The sequence below is a fragment of the Stegostoma tigrinum genome, chromosome 33 (genome assembly GCF_030684315.1).
Source record: "Stegostoma tigrinum isolate sSteTig4 chromosome 33, sSteTig4.hap1, whole genome shotgun sequence".
Classification (NCBI taxonomy): Eukaryota; Metazoa; Chordata; class Chondrichthyes; order Orectolobiformes; family Stegostomatidae; genus Stegostoma; species Stegostoma tigrinum.
In genome coordinates this window covers 14,684,744-14,708,018 of record NC_081386.1, presented here as the reverse complement: position 1 = coordinate 14,708,018, position 23,275 = coordinate 14,684,744, and the positions used below count along the sequence as shown (strand labels likewise).

Sequence of the window (23,275 nt, the reverse complement as noted above, 5' to 3'; positions counted from 1 at the left end):
AGTGCATTTTATTCTCTTATCCAAGTCATTAATGTACATTGTAAAGGTAGCTTAAATGTGCACTTCACAGAACTTTTCTTAGAATTGCATCTTCTTGAGTTGAGCAGTGAGGAGGTTATACTCGATTGGGTATTGTGCAAAACTGTAGACTAAATAAACCACTTTGTACTGAAGGTGCTTAAGGCAGCAGTAACAATATGATTGAATATTACATTCAGCCTGAACGAAAGAAGAGTGGAATGAAGAATGTTAATTTACATCCAAAGGTATCTTACGTCAGTCTTCGCTGTACAGGATACAGGTCACATCCAAAATGTCGTTGTAAATCAGAATTGGAAGGGAGAGAGGAGCTAAAGAAAATTCCAATCACATTGGAAGTAATACTGAACAAATTGTTGGAGCTATTGTTTAATAATTCCCTAGGTTCTGATGGACTTCATCTTCAGAGCTTAAAAATGATCAGATTTTTGATGTTGGTTTTAATTTTCCAAAATTCGTTAAATTCAGGGAAGGATCTATTATTTGAAAATAGTGAATATAACTCTGTTATTCAAAAAGGGAGGCAGAAAGCAGGAAACTGCTGGTCAGTTAGCTTGACATCACTCATCGAAAAGATGTTAGAAGCTGTTACTAAAGACACTATAGCAGGACAGTTAGGAAATGTAATGGTAATCCTTAGAAACACATTTCTCTATGTCAAATACACACTGGACTGCATAAAAATATGTAATTTACTTTTGAAATAATGCTATTTGATCTACGCTACACTTGGAAAAGCAGAATATAAATTTCATATTTGCAAATTCCTCTGTTATCATGGTTTTGTATGTCTTAGACCTGAATATAAATTGGAAGTATCTGCACGGTGAAAGAAAGTAGATTAGAGTAAAGTCTTAGAACAAGAGAAGTAGGAGCAGAAGTTCACTTGGGACCCTCAAGCCTGCTCTCAAAATCAATAGGATCATGGCTGAACTCTTAGCATGCCCTTAACTCCAGTTCCCTACTTGTCACATATAATCCTCATCACCCTCGTGTATCACTATCGTAATAGGTGCCATTTTAGTCTTGAAAATTGTCTATGACCTAGCTTCACTTGTTCATGGTGGGGTTTGGAAGTGGGGGGTGGTGAATAGAGTGTTATAACCACTTGTGACACTCTGAGAGAAGAAACTCCTCCTTTGGTCCATCTCCAGTGGAACTGCCCTTACTTTTATACCATGTCCCAAAGTTTCAGTTTCCACCAAATGAGGAAAGATCTTCTCAGTATTATCCATCACCCCTGCCATTCCCCACCTCTGAATCCTTCATGTTTCAAAGTTCTGAAGTCCGATGAGTACAGGCCCAAACTATTTACTCCTTCCACATAAGACATCCCTCTTCTTAAGAAAAATTAAGATAGAAGAATAAAACAATACAGGTGATTTGAACTCCTGACATGCAACAAATGGGCAATAGGCAGTGGTATCTGTTCCGTAAGAACGGGCAATCTAACAATATAACATCTCTTGCTTCACCTGCTGTGTTCATCCAGCTTCCCCCTTCCCTTCCCCCATTTCTGAAGAAGGGTCCCGACTCAAAATGTCAAGCTTTCCTGCTCCTCTGATGCTGCTTGGCCTGCTGTGTTGATCCAGCTTCATACTGTATCCGCTGTTCCCATGTGGCCTCCTCTGCATTGGGGAAACCAAATGGAGGCTTGGGGACCACTTTGCGGAATACCTACGCTCAGTTCGCAACAAACAACTACACCTCCCAGTCACGAAACATTTCAATTCCCCCCCACCACTCCTCGGACGACATGTCCATCCTGGGCCTCCTGCACTGTCACGATGACGCTACCCGAAAGGTGCAGGAACAGCATCTCATATTCCATTTGGGAACGCTGCAGCCCAAGGTTATCAATATGGACTTCACAAGCTACAAATTTTCCAACCCACTACCACATGCCAAAACCAGCCCAGCTAGTCCCCACTTCCCTAAACATTCCTCTCACCTCAAGCCCCACCCCCATCCCCAACCCACAAACGACATCCCGCACCCCGTCCGTCCTCCCTGGGCTGGCCTATCCCCTCCCTAACTCCCCACCTACATTCACCTTAACTGGCTCCAACCCTGCCTCTTTGAACTGTCTGTCTCCTCTCACCCTATCTTCTCCTCTATCCATCTTCTATCCGCCTCCCCCCACCTCCCTATTTATTTCAGAATCCCCTTCCCCTCCCCCATTTCTGAAGAAGGGTCCCACCCCGAAACGTCAAGCTTTCTTGCTCCTCTGACGCTGCTTGGCCTGCTGTGATCATCCAGCTCTTACAGCCTGTTATCTCAATATAACATCGCCAATGTTTTGAGATTATCTTGAATTTCTGAGAACCATACAACATAACAGACAGCCTATACTTTGAATAATGGGCAATCTGGATACAAACTAACTGATAATGAAGTAGACCTTGGGGTAGAGTCTATGTTGCCCAGTCAACAGCTGCCTAAGTATTCGAACTCTTGCTTCACAGAAGTATTATTCAGAATGTACCTCTTCTATTTCATTGCCTGGTGTAACTGAGGGGATGCACAGAATGTTCTCGTTCCACCTGTCTTTCAAAAGTGTCCCATGTACATTTGTTCACATACAAGCAGTACTGAATCTCCTTTGTGGTTTAGGAAGGCAACTGGGACAAAGGCAGACAGAGGTAGTATAACAGATACACAAAGATAAAGAGAGAGAAATTCAAATTAAAAGACAGAGTAAGAGAAACAAAAATGAAAGTGGGAACAAAACAGACACTGCCACAGGAAGAGGGATGCATTATATATTTTCCAGTGAGTGCAGAGGACCATCCATATTGCAACACATTTTACATTCCACAACATCCCTGTCACTATCATAGTGCCTGACTTCAATTTATCATGGGAACTACTACAGTAGTGATAAATGCAGAAGCTAGTTGTGCTGACTGGAAGTTTGTAATCTCAAATTAGATCTTCATAGTTTGTATCAGTATCTAAAAAACTAGAGTTGCAGCTTACTGATTGGTTCAGATATCCATTAGTGTCTGCCTCCATCATTAATGTGTTCTGATTAAGAAGTGTAATTTGAAATTTGAGGCTTTCACTAGTCACTCCATCACCATTTGCAATTATGCAAGAATAATAAAGACAAGTGACTTCTCTTGTATGAAAGGGCACTCCATAATTGGAAACAGAGAAACCTAATTAGTTGATCATTGAGTTTGCACTTTAATATTAAATCTCTATTAAGGTCACTGGATAATTGCTGTGGACTTTGTATCTAAAGAGTGCAATGAGATATTCTTATTCCAATAACTTGGTACTTCCAACCACGTTCACATTTCAAGCATGTTATATCGGTTTGTTCCACTTTTTAGAAAAATATCAGGGTTTTCATGAATTACCTTCAAGAGCATACTTCATGTCCTGAGCAAATAGCTGCCACATAACCTCAGCACTTACTTTTCCCATGTTAAGTTCTTGAGGGAACCTGAAATTGAAACACATTTCTCTATGTCAAATACACACTTGACTGCATAAAAATAGGTAATTTACTTTCAAAATAATGCTATTTGAACTACATTATACATGGAAAAGTAGACTATAAATTACACACATACAATTTCCTTCGGTATCATTTGTTATGAGAATGTTATCAAAATTTGCAGCCTTCTCTACCCTATATCATACATTAAACTTGCCACCCCCAACCTCCTCCTCCCACCAGTCTCAAACTTTCTCACAACAATACTAAGTACATCACATATTTTGCTAGGTAGGAACTCCTTCTCCATCCTTTTCAATTTTCTTCGGTCACATCCATGATACACCAATTACAGCTGAGAGGCCAGGTTCGATGCACAGCCTCATTCAATGCAGTTCTCACTTTCTCAATGATGTGAATAAATAATCTAGTCAGGAGTTTTCTTTGACCTCTGGAGGAAATCAGCTTCTTTCCGCTGTCACTTCTATGAATAATGTGCTTAAAATGGAGACTTGAGAGGGAGGTAGAAGGAGAATTTGAACCAGTGATATATCATTATCTAGCACAGACCGACTGGTACATTAGTGTGATAGGTCACAGTTCTGAATGCATTTCTGACATGTAAAATGGACTGACTTGCTCTGTAGACTAATTCTAATGTACATATATCAATTATTATTTGATACTTGGCCAAAGCAAAACACATATCCATCATAAAAGCAGCTTGTAAAGAAAGATAAGACCAGATCATTGAGTAGAAATAAATGCAAGATCACACAAAGGGCCCAATCAGCGGGTAGTAGCGCTTTGGATTTGCCAGTGTTGGAATGCTATTTAAGAAAGACTGGAATGCTGTTTAAAAAGACTGGAATGCTTTGCTTTGTGATCAAAGCGAACATTGGAAATTTAAACATTCCATACAATTTTTAGCAACAGAAAATTGCTTCATACAGAAAATTTATGCTCCATGCTAATAAATTATTATTTTGAATGCTAAAACTGAATTTTGACCCAGCATTGTCAGATGTAAAGAAATGAATAGTAAGTCAAACGTCTGACTGCTATGGCTCGATAAGGTAACAATTTCCAGCACATGGAGTTCATTTGCTATTTTAACACTTGTCAGTAAAATGCAAATATTCTCTTTCAGTTATTAAAGAATTAAATATCTACCAACCTGTAACACAAAGATTAAAAGAGACATAATTCCAAACACCCTATATTTAAAATAAGTGAAATATGATTATTGTCTGAGCAAAGGAACCTAATGTTTTATCAATAAGTTATCAATATGTGAACTTCATACATTTAACTTTATTGGAACTGCATTTTTCATCAACCAAAATCTCTTGTATCGTTTTACAAGATAAATCACATGAATATGCATAAGGGACAAATTAAGCTGCCTGCGTGCTTTCAGCAGTGAGCTGCAATTATAGCATGGGTCAGAATGACAACAGCAAAACTGCAGCTTTGATTCTTCAACCTACATTTCCTGTTTCAGGGTGGGAGTCCAGAAACCTTGCATTTATCCTTATATTGAGCAAATATATGATGTGTTATCCTTCTCAAACCTCAATAGCAGTAGTAAGACTCGTGTTCCCACACTTTTGTAAAATTCTGTCAGTGGTCAAGCCCTATTTGGGATGCATCACAACATTTTGAACCTTTGCAAAACCTGCTGGTGCTGTGGGACATCTGGTTGCAGTTGTCCAGGCTGTTGGTGAGACCACTTTTGAAGTACTGTGTACGGTTCTGGTTGTCCTGCTATGGGAAGGATATTATTATATTGGAGAGGGTACAAAAATATTTACAAGGATGTCACCTGGAGGGCTCAAGTGATGAGGAGAGGCTGGATAAGCATGGACCCTTTTTCGCTGGAGGATATGAGGTTGAGGGGTGGCCTTATGGAGGTTTATAAAATCATGAAGGCCATAGATAAGGCGAAAAGCAAGGGTATTATCCATACGGTAGGGGTGTTCAAATCTAGAAGACATATTTTTAAGGTGAGAGGAGAAAGATTTAAAAGGGGCCTGAGGGGCAACTTTTTCACACAGAGGAAGTGGTAGATGCAGGTACAGTTACAAAATTTAAGAGACATTTGGGCAGATACATGGATAGGAAAGTTGAGAGGGAAATGGGCCCAGTTTAGTTTGGGAAGCTTGGTTGGCATGGACGAGTTGGACTGAAGTGTCTATTTCCGTGCTGTGTGACTCTATAAAACTAGAGTGTTAACAGGAGATTGCAAAGTGTAGACAGGGCACACATGCCTCCTCTTTGAACTTAGAAAATTACGAACTAATTCTGTCCCCTATTCAGTCACTTGAGGATGTTGACTTATCTACCCTGCACTTCACCAAAGTGAGTGCTAATAAGCCATTAGATAATTGCTGTCAATCCTGACGCTGTCCTCACTTGGTAACTCCCAGTACAATGATCAGAAAACAACTTGAAGTAATTAAATATCAACTTCTCCAACCTCCCCCACTCCAGCTGGGCAAACTGTAGGCCAAAGTCAGCAATGACCAGGAAGTGAAGTTCACACAACCTGCTCTTCAGAAAGACTGGGGATTGAATACCAAATTAGGGATTTTAAAGAAAACAAATTTTTACACATTCCACTTAGGACAATGCAAAACAAAACCAATTGCAAAGCAGCTTGAGGCAAAGTCATTTCAAACAGGGGACTGCAAGAAAGAGGACTTTCATGGTCACTCTGTCTTATCATCTCTGCTGTCATGCTTGAAATTCTTCAAATGAAAACCAGAATGAGTGCAAGAAGAAACTATTTCTGTGTTCTGATATTCTTGGCATGAAGAGATTCCAAAACATTTTGTGTTGTTGAAATATAAGACAGAAAATTTGCCGATGACAAAATTCCAAAACAATGAAGTGAAAATGACCATATAAGTTGGTTTTTGGGCATCACTCCTTTTATTTCTTTACGAAGTATTATCAGAAACAGAAAGACAAAGAAAATTATTTTTTTAAGCTCTTAAATTTATTGCACAGTGTACAAAATTGCTAAAAAGAGGTTAAATTTACTATCTTGCAAGCAATTGGATTGAAAATTAAATTATTTTCAGGAATAGGATTCAACCTTGTGCCTTGTTCTGCTTTGGGCCAGAGGTTGATTGGCATTGTGTTAGCAATTAACACTTTCAAACAGGCTTCTTATTTTCTTAATTACCAACCTCAAATTTCTGTGCTGAGTTTAATAGGCACTTAACCTGCAAATTTGACAAGTTCTTAAAAATAACTTGAGGTTGATTGCAAGTCTCTATCTGCCTGAAGCAGATGCTGGAGTAGGAAAAATCAACTTTTAAGTTCTTAAAGTTCACAACTCATGGTGCATCTCTTAATTCTCTGAATCTGATGGTCAATTTACGTATTAATAATAGAGTGCGTGATTAATACGCTTTTACACTCCCAGCAAATTTTGACCCTCGAGATGAGGTCAATTAGATATAAGTGGATGCCTTGTAAATTTCAGGGGTCAGGTTGCAGTATAATGAGACCCATGTAAACCATGATGATGAAATTGATGACATGCCTTACATGCAAGTAAAGGGAGCGTTCTTGGACATGTGTACTAGAGAATCTACTCCATACAGGTTTAAATAAAAGGTGTGATACAGCAGCTTAGGAGTTGAACAGCTTGACTTTCCGATAAGAAGCAAGCATCCTCAGGGCTGTGTATATTCAGGCACTTCCAGCCCTAGAGACTTCAGACCAGTATCCCAAAGTGTGGGGAGCAAGCACTGGCATAACACATAAGATAAAGCTGGATCTCTTTTTATTTTAAAATATGAGATGTCATCAATGCAGTGTAATAAAAAAACGACATGTATATATGTATCTTATTTATCACATCATTCTGCTCTGTCATAATTAATTTCAAATACATTTATTTGAGAGAATTTCTCTCAGCTAATTAAAAAAATGCATATTTAACAAAGTTTGTTAGCCTCAGCATGACTTTTATCAAAACAAATGAGGTAAACTTCAAACTGGGGGCTAATGGAAGATTAGAGCTTGCTGTGCAGTATAATGGATATTGGTCCAACTGTGATGAGAAAGCGGTGACTTCAAATCTTTCAGTTACCCTCGAGTCTGATTTCAATGCCCATATGTTAGTAATGATGAACCCAATGATGACATGTAAATGAGCTGGATTAATAGCTGACTGAAGTGGCCACCTCACTGACCAGGACTAAGCAAAGTGATATTATTACCCTGGCTGCTATCGTACCTGATATAAAGGTCTACAAAATGTACAGCACTATTCCATTTTACAGGCACTAAATGGACACAGAAACATTCAATATGGGGGTGGACAGTATGTCATATTGGAAATGCTTTAGAATAGGCATCCAATACCTGACCGGGTGCTGGAACCTTTCTACACATAGGTAGGGGTGTAATACTGATTTTGGATGCTTTCCAGAAAATTAACAATATGGAGTTCAGCTGGAACTAGGTCTACTGTGTTCAGCAGAACCAGATCCGTATCTATGCAAATTAAGGATCTTTACCAAGAGGATTAGAGACTGCAATTCCTCCTGCTCTGTCACCAACCCAACAGATACCCATAGGCTTCTTGCAGGGTGACCATGTGAACTGATGCCTCTGCCACTGCAGAGCTACAGGGAATTTGCTGCTCAAAGTCTGGTTCAACTGAAGTTCGAGAGCCAGTTTTGACTGGGCCTATCTGTTCTGGAGTAGGGACTGATATAACTTGTGCCAGTATGCCGGTGCCGTATCATTTCTACTGCCTTGTCTATCATCCAAAGTTATTGCTGTAGAATCTCACAGAAGATTCTAGTCTATATTCTATAATAGTCAATTATAAGGAAGAATTCTGTTCATCTTAATAGTTACACAACATTTTTGTTTTCTGATAGAGAAGTAACATACAGGGGGACATACTCACTGCTAGTCACTAAGCAGCAGAACAATCCTTTGCTCCACGTTATTTTGATGCATTTGTGTAATTTGCTGTATATAATGTTATTTGACTTGGCAGGCAGATTGCCTTAGCTGGAATATGGCAGTCCCCAATCACTCATTTGTCCTGCCTGTCATTGCAAGAATAGGAAGCAGGCATTGAGCCATCTGCTGTGGCAGGCTTGGCTATCTGATATTTGAGCCACACTGATCCTCAGTGCTCTGATGTACTTTTAATAATTAACTAGCCAGCTGAGCTCACTAATGGGTCTGGGGGGGCAGACCTGTCGAAAAGCGGAGGTTCTTTCTAAACAGCTGTGAATAACTCTGCAAGTCAAGTATAAAGGATGCTTCTAGATGAGTAAACTTTCCTGTTATGATATGATGCATGCTGATTAAACTCCGGCAGTAATATCAAAAGCACTCAGAGTGGAATTTAGGAAAATCAACACAGATATCACCTGCCGCCTGGAGAGTGGGCAAGAGCACTGGATATCTCCTTTTGGGATAGGAACACAGGGCAGGAGTTGGCCATTCTGTTCATCAAACCTGCCCCACAGCTGAATGAATAATTCAATGCCTTTTACCCACCGAATCCTCAGCTGGTGGTCATACTTCAAACACACTCAAAGTCTGAGCTTCCTCAACACTCTATGGTAGAAAATTCCAAAGGTTTACAATGCTGTGATTCAAAATATACCTCATCTGAGACCAAAATGACATTCCCCTTAGGTTTAGATTGTGCCCCCTGATTCTAGATGTCCAACCAGGTGCAAACTCTTATCCCTTTCTGTGAGATTAACTGTCATTTTTTTCAAATGTTAAGAGAATACAGGCCAAGTCTGTCCAATCACAAGACAATAGCACCACCCCCTGAACAAGTCTGATAAACCTTCATTGTACTACCTCAATGGCAACAATATGTTTCCAGAGATAAGGAAACTAAAATTGCACACAATACTCCAGATCAGTCTAACCAGGCTCCTACAGAATTGAAGCAACTCTTCACTACCCAAGTCCCCTCGCAATAAAGACTAATGTTCCATTAGCCTGATCCAATAATTAGTGCAACTGCATGTTAACCTTCAGTCACTTTTCATCAAGGAAACCTAGGTCCCTTTGTGCATCTACAGTTCACAACCTGTCACCACTAAGGAAATGCTCAACACATTTGTTTCTCCTACCAAAGTGGATAACCTCACAGCAGGCCTTCTCCAGGGGAACAGATCCAGGGACTGGAAGTGACCTGGGGGAGGTGATGGACTAGTGGTATTATCGCCAGACTGTTATTCCAGAGACGCAGGGTTTGAATCTGGGGACCCGGGTTTGAATCCCACCCCAGCAGATGGTGGAATTTGAATTGAATATAAATATGGAATTAAGAACCTAATGATGGCCGTCAATCCACTCTCAATTGTTGGAAAAACCCATCTGGCTCACTGATGTCCTTAAAGGAAGGAAACTGCCATCCTTACCTGGTCTGACCTACATGTAGCTCCAAACCCACAGCAATGTGGTTGACTCTTAACTGCCCTTTGGGCAATTAGGGATGGGCAATAAATGCTGCCTGACTGGTAACTCCTTCATCTCGTGAATGAATAAAGGGAAAAAAAAGTCCCAACCATCAAGATAATAAAGCGTGAAGCTGGATGACTCCCAACCATCAAGAGTTGCTGTTCAAGTAGGAGCACTGCTCAGCAGCATCACCTGTGGAAGCTGCAGGTAGTACAACAACTTGAGGTCAGTGCATGCTGAGGAACCCAAGTCACAGCTAAGTGATGGCAGGAAGGGAGGTTGTCAGGTCATCAGGTGGAAGGGTCAAGGCTTGGCAATTAATGCTGGGGGGAGCGGGCACCTTAATGCCTGACAATGAAAGGTCCCCCTGGATGTTTGCAAGGAAATGCAGCTGTCCCACATAAAAGAGTTTGACTAGATCAGGCTGTACCCTGACCACGCTGTGTGACAGCTCTCCCAATCTCGGCACAAGCTCCCAGTCATTGGTAAGGAGGGCTTTGTAGGGTTAACACTCCCTCTGTTATTCACCATCACATTGGCTGCAATGCAAAAATAAAGCCACACCAAATAAAATCTTCCTGAGGATATTTACGCCTAGCAAAAACATAAAACATTTTATTTGAAATGGCAAACAGCACCCAGTTCTTTATTCTAAATAAAACAGGATTGACATAACATTATAATTGTCAGCCTCATTCACAAATATGACAAACACCTTTAGCACTTCAGAGAGTACTACAACTTACCGAACTTCCCTACTGAAAGGTTTGAGTACTGTGTAACTGGCAGCCTGTGACACAAATATTCTGATGAATATCAAAACAAGATAGATTAAACCTTTGTGGCAAAATCATCCAAAATCCTCATTACAGTTTTCTCATCTGGACTATAAACAGTGCAGTTGTAATTTTAATGGCAACTACACCAACATGTGACTCTGAACCAATATTAACTGCCTGAGTAAATTTGCATCTTACTGGCCAAGAATTTCCCGCTTATGAATTACATTATTTTTGTGTCTGAAGTGTGGAAATCCATTTCAGAAAAAAAGGATTGAAGATTTTGAGCTGATTCTGGCACCAGTTGGATTTGTGCAATCAGCTCTCAGCTCTTGTGTATTTAATAACATCCTGCATCTTACAATGACTTGTTATCGTAGAATAACAGAGCAAAAAAGGGCCATGACTCAAGGCTTTAATTCTGAAGTAGCTAGTGGTCTGTTTGAAGGATTAACAGAAGTTAGAAGTGATGGAACTGATAAGTTTTTATCCATGAATTCTCTCATTGGGCTGGGAAGGTGGAAGCTTTTCTCTGTTTACTCCCTACAATTAAGTCAGGAACAACAAATAGCGAATTTTGTAAATATTCTCTCTAATAAAATTTTGATTTCAGAAAGCAACCAAATGGAATCCAAGTATTTCTGCTCAGCATCCATTCCCTGTTATTAATTTTATAGCATCCTTTTACTCAGTTGCAGTTGTAATGTATATGCGGAATTGAAGAAACAAAACTGCACCACTGGTTAATTATTTGAAATCTTTAGCCTTGACATTGATCTCATTCTGGTACTTTACTGGCAACAAGAATTTGAGGTTTGATCGCACTTCAAAGTCAATTTCCTGTTTATCATTTGAATGTGTATCTGAAACACACTTAAAATCTGACTTTACTTACTGATTTAGGACAGGGGTATAGGCTGTCTTATCCTCATCTATGCAAGACACCATCAATGTAATTAATTTAGGCCAGAAATCTAAGTTTTTGATGGTTGGTCCCTGGTCCTCACGTGGAATTTCTTGTTTTTTACTCTGTTGAGATAAAAATACTCATTAGTTCATAAGCAAAATGCAATATTGAAGAAAATACAGTAAGGCATATTTATAGCCAATGTTCAGAAGTCTTTATTATGGTGTGCAGCTCAAAACCACAACTGAGATAAGTTAAAGTGTAGTTAAAAAGAAATAATATATTGGTTAAAAATACTCAGCAGGATTATCAATGCAACCCCACCTATAACATCTTGAAATATTAAGGGATGGTGTAAAACGTGTCCAAGTCTTTTATTAATTTATTTTTCAGATATGAGCATCAATGGGAATGGGGGTGTTTATTGTCTGTCCCTAATTGGCCTTGAGAAGGTGGTGGTGAGCTGCCTACAGCTGAGTGGTTTGCTGGGCCATTTTGGAGGACAGTTAAGGGGTCTCACCAAAGAATTGATCGTAGATTTCCTCACCTAAAGATAAGACCAATGGGATTTTTAAAACAATCCTACAGTTTCATGATTACTGTTACCGAGACTAGTTTTCAACTGAAGATTTATTAATTAATTGAGTTTAAATTCCTTCAGAATTTCACGTCCTTGGAGCATTAGTCCAAGTCTCTGGATTACGAGTGCAGCAACATTATCTTTGAACTACTATCCCATTGTGCTGTGTCCTATTTACAAAGCTAGTTCATTGCTTCAAATGTATTAATTGAAACTTGCTGGGAAAGCCGTAAAATTACGAGGGCTGGTTGCCTATAATCAACAGCATACAAATGGCTACTAGTGCCTCAGGGAAGAAATGCCGACAAGGAGGGGCAAAGAGAATGGAATCCGAGCAAAATCTGTATTCAGATGTAGGAGTTGAACATTTGGTAAAATCTGTTTTGAGCTGTTCAGATTTATTTTCTATAACATTTTTACCTCTTTACTCTTATGTTCTACAGCTCATTTTCATTCCAACATTGATTGAACAGCAAAATTATGGCACATATTTAGGAATTACATGGCTGAGCTTCTGTACAATGCACAATTTGCTAAGAAACCAGCTGGGAAATCCAGTTTGAGGTCACTAATACACAACTTGGAGATCTGGATGTTAAATTTCTTTCTGACAAAGGGTCGGGAAATCTGTACACATATATATCTTGATTGATCCATGGCAAAGAACTGTGCCTGTAACACTGCGCAGAAGTGTCAGTCTTCCCTCCCAAGGCAGAATGTTCTGTTATAATTCTACCTAATTGCTGTTCAATGATGCAAGTTATCACCATGAAGGGAATCAGAGCTCAGTATCAAACAGCCTGGGAATTTGAACCTGCAGCCCTGCAAGCATTTGCAAGTCCAAGCTACTGAAGTCCTGTATCATTTAGTTGGCACGATCAATGTCTATTGTGAAATTTGCTAAGTTATAATCCATGTGACCAGCTGTACTGTCAGCCATTAATAATTACAGTTTAAACCTATCTACCTTCTTTTTGTTGGTAATCCTCAACACTTCATTACTCCTTGTAAAGCCAAGAGTCATTTTTAATTCCACCTATAAGGTGGAATTGTTGTAACTGCAAAATTTTCTACTTGTGCATTTCAATTGCATACAACAATTGAACTTCTATTGGAATATGTTATAATTGAAATGTGGCAGAAAAGTCAATGCATTAAAAATGATGAGCCTTGTAGTGCCTCCTGTGCTCTAGTCCAGAAAGCACAGTTTAATGGAAATGCAGAACAACAAGTTTCCATCCCTAACACATGACGGACATTTCTCAGGGTGGGAGAGAGGGAGGGGGTACAGGAATATCTTGCTTGAAACATTGGACAACTTCATTAAAATATGTAAATACCACACTGTGTCACGTAGAATCTGATTTAGACACTCCCCAGCTCCTTTTTACAATTACTGTATGCCATGTAAACCAAATCAACATATTTTAAAAAAGACAATCCAAGATTTCTTTGTGCTGAGCAGCACAAGATTGTGTTGATAAGAAAGATTTTTGAAGCAGGTTTGAGGTCATCTGGCCTGCATTTCAATATTTGAAGAAGGCTTTTTCACCAGGCACTTGCATTTTTCTATGTTTAGTTCTACTTTAATTTTATTTCTCTGCATCATCCATATGGTGATGAGGTGGCTTTAAGAAGTCTATTTTGTCTTGGATTTTTTAAGAGAGAGATTGAATTAGAGGTTCCAAACAGTCTGTGCCCATGTAAACATCTTGTGAGGCCCTTTTTTAAAACATTGGAACAATAGAAGCAACCTGGCTGGGTGTGACCAACTCTCACAGACCAGAATTTCTATTTTTTTGTTTTTTTGCTTTAAAAACCAGCAGAAGATCCTGGAGTTTTGAGAAAATAGAAGCGATTCTTTCCTCTCTCTCCATTACAGCTGGAAGCTGGGGTTTCTTTTCCTACTGCAGGTATTGCAAGTAAGAAAATATGATTTCTGAATTTGTCCTTTTGTCAAGTGGTGTGTTTATGGAATGTTACTACATTGGAACAGTTAATTAGTAATAGTTATTCTATCCATTCTTTTGTTAAGTATTCTAATAGAGTTAAGTTATTCTAAGTTCTTATGTTGCATTTTAGCTGCAGTGTTTGAATAAATAGTGTTTTGCTCAACGTATGACGAGTTGAATTGCATTTGGAACACAGCAATTTATATCTGCCTTTAAAATAAGAAAAGGTTATGGTCTAGGCTACCTTCTTAAAATATTTTGAGGGAGTCAAGTCTGAGCCATAGCAATACCCACAATCATGGGCTTCAAATTGGAACTCCACTATCTGAGGGATTAGGAAGACCTACTAAAGGGACAGCAAATCCAGTTGCATGTTATGAATAAACACCAAGCTACCGGTACTGTCTACCTTACATCTACAGCCAGCTGTGACCATATCGCACTTGGACAAATAATTAGTGCTGCTGGAGGCTCCAGCTCTCCAGGTAATTAATGACAGAAAAAAAAAACAATGGTGCGCACATTCATGAAAATTCAATTCACTGTTACACGTGAGGTTTCTTCAAAAAGAGCAGAAACATAACATGACATGTTTACGGGATATTGCACAAGAGTGGTGGCCAACAGGAAGCAAAGTCTGATTGACTAAACAATCAAAAATCCACTTTTGTCAAATCTACTCAGCACTGTGTTTTGATCAAAAAGTTATTTAATAGATCACAGTTTGTTTTTTCTTTGATTTTAATGGGGTAGCATTTCAGTGAAATACAACATGCAACATTGCAGATTTGATATTAACAATAAAACAGAAGCTTTTTATCTAAAATAAAAGATAAAATAGAACAGGTTACATTATTTTATATGACACACAACAGTGAAACACACAGCAAAATACAATCCTAATAATCCCACAAACCCTTCTTTACAGTACACACTCCACACAGAATTCCCTTCTATTTCACACTTAAAAGGTATACTTCACTTGTAGCTTCCATGCCCATCTTCAGAATCTGACAGCCTCTTTCTGCAGCCTTCATACAACATAGCTCAGACTTTCTTAGCTTTAAATAATCCCTTCATGGTTTTAACCAATCACCTTTTGTCTTTTCCCTACAAAGTCCTAAAGCTATCCACTTCCCCTTCATAAGAAAAACATGTTTTACACATCCTGTTTCAGCTAAGACTTCTGCAAACCACTCCCCCCAAACTGAAACTGAATAGCATTTCATCCACACTATGGGTGGTTCCCATAAATCTCCTTAAAATTCCATAATCTTCTATTTGAAAACCTAATACACTTTATTGTTCACTTGTAACGTGTTCCACTGTAAACTAATCCTCATTACTCTCAAGAAAGTTTTTCTCTACTGTGGTGTTTTAAAGCAAATCACCTTGGTTACAGAAATACTGTAAGATAATCAATAAAATCCTTCAGGTACACAGAAATCCCACATGCCACTTGTTCAAAATTCAAAATTCAAAAATCCAAAATACACATAAATGTCACAACTTATATCACCACAGGTTAAGGGGATTGTCTTCACATGGCTCAAGCCCTGTAGAAAACAAAAGACAGAATAGCACCACAGGCTGTAAGGACACCTACTGTCAGTATGGCACAGCAGAAAAGGAACCTGCCAACCTGTGCCTATAGCATATTACCCCTGGAACTGTACAGCATTAGTTTTTAAACTTTCATTTAACTACTAACATCTATCAGATGTTCCTGTATATTAAACTGTAGAGCCCGTAGTCTCCCCTGACATTTAAAGGCAAAATTTTAGGTTTTGAGCTGGGACTCAATCACCAAGATCGGATGTAGATCACAAACCCACACTGTGTAAGGAATAGTCTCCGATGGTGATTTTCCCAGTTGGTGGTCAGAGGTGAGGTTGGTCATTCAATTAAAGATAGCAAGTATGCTCACGAACCTGGAAAAGCAATGGGAGGCCCACTTACTACGAGTGTTGGAGATGAAAATTGGATTTAACCAGAATTTTGGAAAGGGAAACCTTCCACATGGTGACCAATGGCCAGAAATGTGGGCAGGGCTTCAGTGGAGTTACTGGACATCATGTCTGTCACTGGGCAGCCACTTTTAGATAAACGGTCAAGTTCTCAGCGATTGGGGTCTTTACAGATCTTTAAAAACCCTTTGTTGGGCAACTCATCACTTACATCGGAGGGTCTAACCCTGATGCATGCTTATCTCCTGCAGAATGACCTGGGTTCAGGATGGGACCATCAAACTGGCAAATTTGTCACCCATGTTTACTACTACATTTGCACCCATTACAACCTAAAGCCATGCCCCAAGAAATATGCCTCTGAAGAAATTGCTCTTCAATAGGAACTGAGACCTATTAATAACATCACCCCTACGCAGCTCACTGTGAATATATTCTGTAAAGGATACTGACTGCTAACTTTATTCTGGAGGAGCTAAAAATAAATAATATGATTAAATATGCAGTACATATTTTGACAAATTCTAGTTTGCCAAATAGCTCTGCGTATGTCATAATTACTGTGAATTCTTAAAATGTCAGTTACTGAAGTCAGGCAGTTATTATGTACCAGCTTTGAATGCAATGTAAATATGTGTAAGTCGACCTGAAATTTCACAACCTATAACCTGAATAATAATTATTCACGAGGGAATGTTTGTGAGTGCTCAAGAATAATTAATTTATGATAAATCTACATTTGGGAAAAATTATTCACATTAAGTCACCTAAGGGCATAATACCATCCATCATCTTTGGGGGTAATTGATATTTCCTTAGACCAGATAAGTTTCTACAGTAATGAGTTGAGGCTAAGGATTGCTGCACATATCATATCGCAGACAAAACACACACAGATTCTGACCATGTAAATACAGAATGTCTACTTCATGTTTGACAGTTGTTACGGATACAAACTGCTCAAAAACATTGAATCACCAATGCGTTCTTGCAGCTTCATCTATAATTGAAATACATCGAAATCCTTTCTGAGGCTAAGAGTTGAGGCAGGCATGTTAGATGTTCACTGACTCACCACTCCCAATGCCAAGATAATTTGACCGAACCAGCTCATTAACAGCTGACAAGTGAACATTTGCACGTGTCTCACACAGGCCTGGCCAGTGGTTTCAAGAAGGACAGGGGTGTGTCTGTGAGGTGGGGGTGAGGGAAGAGGGATGACTTTTAAAGTCCATCCATATACCTCCAATTGAGGCCAGATGGTAGCAACTGAATGCCGTCCCTTTCCCTCACAGCTTCCCCCCCCACAGCTAGGTTGTCCTGATTACAAATTTGGGAAAGCTGCCATTTTTGTCACTGGTTACGGAAAGCGGGTAAGTAGGGCAAATTGAGGCCCTTAATCGACCATGTCAGATCATCAGTTAGTGGTGGATTGAGGAAGTCCCAAATGGACATTCTCATTCAGAACGTAACTGGTGAGACAATGCAAAGAGGTCAAGTATGGCACAGGGACAACGTGTCCAATTATTCTGCCATCCCAGCACCTCACTTGCCATCTCCCAGGAGGGGAAAGCTCTGATCATAGACCAGTATAAAATTAATATTCAATTTCAGCATTAACATTATGTGAATAATTATCACTGACATAATTCAGACAAGAATTGAACATGAATAATTTTAATAAGCATTATGTAATTCCAAGGAGTTTTGTTTTAAACAGTAGCTGTAAGAGTGGGTAAGATATAAGAAAATATTTTAAATTTTGTTTTAACTATCTAGTTCATAGTACACATGCTTTTATATTTTAGGTTTTTGGATATCTGCTCCACAAAAATTTGAGGTCGTGTTACTTTAAAAGATTAGCAGCTAAGAAAGGGAGGATGAAAAACTAGCCATTGAGTTTGTTGAGCCGAAAAGCTGGTAGATGTGCTGTCTACACTGCTTGCAGAAATGTTTTATTTGGCATTTAGAGCTAAATTTTACTAAAAGTAAATTCTGGAAGGTAACAAAACCCACTTACTTCATCAAACCAATTAAGATATTGTAAATGAAGGATGGTAAGTCATAAAAGTTCCGATGGTGGACAATCTAGAGCAGGCTACATCATCATGGAGATGAGTGGAGCTCCAGAGGTTTCTCTGGTTTCAGTTTTTTTTAGGTGTGTTTAATTGTATAGAGATTATTTTTGATATTTCAATTCAAGCTTGGAACTTAAAGACTTACCTTGCTACTTCCACGCATTTTATTCTTTAAATGATTTTGGTTGATCAAGCCAGATCATAAAGATCTGCCTCGTTCAGTTTTCTCTGAACTGAGAAAATTATAATTTGGTAGTTTTGAGTGGGATTGAAAGGATTCATATTTTAATGTTCCAGCCACATACCCCCTCGTTCACTACTATAATCTTTTAATATCAAATCAGAAGCAGGATTATATTTACTCCGAAATAACCACATATATTTATTGTTAAAATGGCTACAGACCATCTGATTCCATTGGGCTACTGCAGAAGTAGTTCTGATGGAACAGAACTTTGAATGACTCAAGATAATCATAGATTCAAACTGCTGTGATCACTCAGGGCTACACATAGCCATGTGGTCAAATCCTACTTTCCAGCTTGTGGTTCACAGCCTTGCAGGTCATAGCACTTTAGCTGAACATTCGAGTATCTCTTCAAACATTATGAGGGCTCCTGCCTTGACCTCAGCAACAGGGAAACTAGGAGGAGTAGGCCAACAGCCCTTCAAGCCTGCTGTGTCATTCTATATGGTTAGGACTGATCTTCCAACTCAGAACCCTGTTCCTGTTTTCTTCCCATACCCTTTGACTCTTTTTGTTCTAAGAACTATATCTAATACCTTCTTGAAAATATTCAATGGTTTGGCCTCAATCACCTTCTGTGGCAGAGAATTCCACAGGCTCACCACTCTCTGGGTGAAGACATTTCTCCTCATCTCAGTCCTTAATGGTCTGTCCCGTATCCTTACACCTTGACTCCTGGTTCTGGACTCCCTGGTTGTCAAGATCATCCTTCCTGTGTTCACAAGTCTAATCTTGCTGCAATTTCAGATGTTCTTATGAGATCCCTTGATATTCCTACAAGCATCCTTTTGGGAAAAGAGTTCCAGACCTGCACTATTCCATCGCTGAAAATATTCCCAAATTCCCTTTCAACTACTTATCTCTTACCCCGAATCTATGATCGCTGGTTTGGAGCCCTCAATCAAGAAGATTCAGGCTTTTCTATTATATCCAGAATTTACTAATTTTATACAGTTCAATAAGTCTCCAATAGCCTCCAATCTGAGGTGATCTAATCTTTCCTCATAATAGAAATTCTCCAGTCTGGGTACTGTACTCTGTAGCTTCTCTCGTGTAGTTATTCACATTCCCACAGAGGGGTGACCAAAAAATTAACATTACCTTTCAATGATCATGTAAAACAAGTGATAATGGATCAATCATCTGTTCTGCACTTACCCTAATTTCCTACATTAAAGCTGCCCACAATCAACAGGCGTGGGCCAAATTTTCGGAGACCATGTGCCAGTGTAAGAAATTTTATCGAAAGATCCCATGCAATGTAGCACAATTCTTCACTAACTCATTCTTGGTGTGTAACATAGAGTTGTCAAAAATACTTCGGTATGCATTTTTGTAAGGCTTTGCTCATAAATGGATCTTTGCAATGCATTATTGCTGCACAAAACATGTATCACTTGAACACAGAAGGTCTTTGAGCATTTGGAGGTCTTTGGGATTCCAAATATGTCAAAACATAGGGATATGCCTTTGGCCATTTGATATGATCCAACATATAATTTTGAATTGGGAACAGTCTGACCTGCATTGCAATAAAATGTATTACAGATACACGAGGATAATGAAGCTCATCACAGCTCAGTATGTCTTATGATGGAGACTGAAATTTGTAAATTAAATACTTGGCACATCTATTTTAGGATCATTTACTTTGGCTTGCTTCCACTCTTCCAACATTTAGGAAAATATCGTCATCTTCTAAAAGCATGACAGTCATTTTCCACTCTCAGCTAATAACATGAAGGAAGGAATTTTTTTTAAAGCAATCTGACAGTTCTCAGTTGGATTTACAATCTGGTCCACATTCTAAATTTTTATCTTGTGAACAGTCCATCTGGAGATGATATCAGTTCCTCAGAAGTTTCTTAAACTGACTCACATTTAAGACGAACAAAGCCACATTGTTCGGGTATCAGTAGAAAAATACTATCTCCTGGGATGTAGAGATGGATTATCATTTGAAGGATATACAAACAGAGAAATATATTCTACCCCACTAGTCCTTCTTATGCTTTGTACAAATTTATCATAAAAATACCTCCTTTTCCACCACACACCTAAAAAATTACAGTAACCATAAAATAGATTGATTGTGAGAATATATTGGTAAACTGATGCCTTTCAATTAACCCTTATATTTCAAATCACAGAATTACTGTTTGAAAAAAAATTATGAAGCTCCTGGACTAGATTTTCTGCCTTGGGTATAATTACTGATTCTAGCACAAACTGCGTCCATTTCAGAAAATATCACAAATTTCTGCATAATTGTATTTGCATTCCATTGAATGGCCTGAACAATAACAGTTGAAGAGTGTTGTAAAACGTAACCTTAAAAAAATTAATACTATTTCTTGATATATATCAGTGATAAATTCATAAAGCTTTATTAATATGGCTCAAAGTGGGCTTATTGCAGGAAATAATTGACAGAATAGACAGAAATGGGTGAACTTATTATGGAGAACAAGGAAATGGCAGAAAAGTTGAATAGGTACTTTGGATCTGTCTTCACTAGGGAGGACACAAGCAATCTCCCAGATGTAATAGTGGCTGCAGGACCTAGGGTAATTGATGAACTGAAGGGAATTTATATTAGGCAGGAAATGGTATTGGATAGACTGTTAGGCCTGAAGGCTGATAAGTCCCCGGGACCTGATGGTCTGCATCCCAGGGTACTTAAGGAGGTGGCTCTAGAAATTGTGGACGCATTGGTAATCATTTTCCAATGTTCTAAAGATTCAGGATTAGTTCCTCCCACTTTTCAAGAAAGGAGAGAGAGCGAAAACAGGGAATTATAGACCGGTTAGCCTGACGTCAGCGGTAGGAAAGATGCTGGAGTCAATTATAAAAGATGAAATTATGACTCATTTGGATAGTAGTAACACGATAGGTCGGAGTCAGCATGGGTTTACAAAGGGGAAATCGTGCTTGACGAATCCTCTGGAATTTTTTGAGGATGTATCTATGAAGATGGACAAGGGAGAGCCAGTGGATGTAGTGTACCTGGACTTTCAGAAAGCCTTTGATAAAGTCCCACATAGGAGATTAGTGAGCAAAATTAGGGCACATGGTATTGGGGGCAAAATACTGACTTGGATTGAAAATTGGCTGGCTGACAGGAAGCAAAGAGTAGTGATAAACGGGTCCCTTTCGGAATGGCAGGCGGTGACCAGTGGGGTACCACAAGGTTCGGTGCTGGGACCGCAGCTGTTTACAATATACATTAATGGTATAGATGAAAACACTGAAAGTACTATTAGCAAATTTGCTGATGACACAAAGCTGGGTGGCAGTGTGAAATGTGAGGAGGATGTTATGAGAATACAGGGTGACTTGGACAGGCTAGGTGAGTGGACGGATGTATGGCAGATGCAGTTTAATGTGGACAAATGTGAGGTTATCCACTTTGGTGGCAAGAACAGGAAGGCAGATTACTACCTCAATGGAGTCAAGTTAGGTAAAGGGGAAGTACAATGAGATCTAGGTGTTCTTGTACATCAGTCAATGAAAGCAAGCACGCAGGTACAGCAGGCAGTGAAGAAAGCTAATGGTATGCTGGCCTTCACAACAAGAGGAATTGAGTATAGGAGCAAAGAGGTCCTTCTGCAGCTGTACAGGGCCCTGGTGAGACCGCACCTGCAGTTTTGGTCTCCACATTTGAGGAAGGACATACTTGCTATTGAGGGAGTGCAGCGTAGGTTCACGAGGTCAATTCCCGGAATGGCGGGACTATCATATGTTGAAAGATTGGAGCGACTGGGCTTGTATACACTTGAGTTTAGAAGGATGAGAGGGAATCTGATTGAGACGTATAAGTTTATTAAGGGATTGGACACTCTGGAGGCAGGAAGCATGTTTCTGCTGATGGGTGAGTCCAGAACCAGAGGACACAGTTTAAAAATAAGAGGTAGGCCATTTAGAACAGAGTTGAGGATAAACTTCTTCACCCAGAGAGTGGTGGATATATGGAATGCTGTGCCTCAGAAGGCAGTGGAGGCCAACTCTCTGGATACTTTCAAGAAAGAGATGGATAGAGCTCTTAAAGATAGTGGGATCAAGGATATGGGCATAAGGCAGGAACAGGATACTGCTTGTGGATGATCAGCCATGATCATAATGAATGGTGGTGCTGGCTCAAAGGACCAAATGGCCTACTCCTGCACCTAATGTCTGTTGTCTAATTGTTTTAAATTGTTACATCAATGAACTACTTGTGAGCAGTTTTGAAAATTACTTTGAAAATATAAAAAACTGCCTTTAGTTTGCTTGAGCTGCAGTGCTCAGTGCCTGTGCAAACTTTCTTTAAAACATTTCAAAACATACTTCATGTCCCTCTGTTTAAATTTTCCAATTTTAATATTGCCACTCTGTCAATGTCACAAGACAAAAAACACATGACACCAGGTTACAGTCCAATGGGTTTATTTGACATTACATTTCAGAGCACTGCTCCTTTGTCAGGTGCAGTGACAGAGGGCACACAGACAGTTTATAGGCAGAGAGATCAAAGGATCATACAACTGGTGTGAGTAGAGCGAACAAACATTAAATGGCTGCTGAAGAACTCTGTTAAAAAGAGATGCAAGTTTCGATTGATTAAAGTGTAAATCCCAGAATCTGTTTCAAGTCAGTGCCCTGAGATAATTAAAGGTTTTATTAGTGTCTGCCTAACTTTCCAAACATCAGTCAGGCAGAGATACAAAAGGTGACATTTCAGGTCAGCCACTGAATTGTAGGTGTGAGGTCTTGTTCAGAATCTGTCTCCAAGTTTTAGCCTGGAATCAGGCTGGTTTTATTCTGAAAGCAGGAATGTATA

General features: G+C 39.3%; 1 protein-coding gene across 7 annotated transcripts in view; it reads right to left on the bottom strand.

Annotated features, from left to right (window-relative positions):
* Positions 1-23,275, bottom strand: part of LOC125467255 (protein unc-13 homolog C-like) — a 562,058-nt gene that overhangs the window by 128,385 nt on the left and 410,398 nt on the right. For all 7 annotated transcript variants that reach the window (XM_059639173.1, XM_059639171.1, XM_059639172.1 and 4 more), the window contains 2 exons: positions 11,621-11,754; positions 3,405-3,490 (listed from right to left, as the gene is read on the bottom strand). In XM_059639173.1, the coding sequence (XP_059495156.1) occupies positions 3,405-3,490; positions 11,621-11,754 (220 nt within the window). The remainder of the gene's footprint in view (positions 1-3,404; positions 3,491-11,620; positions 11,755-23,275) is intronic.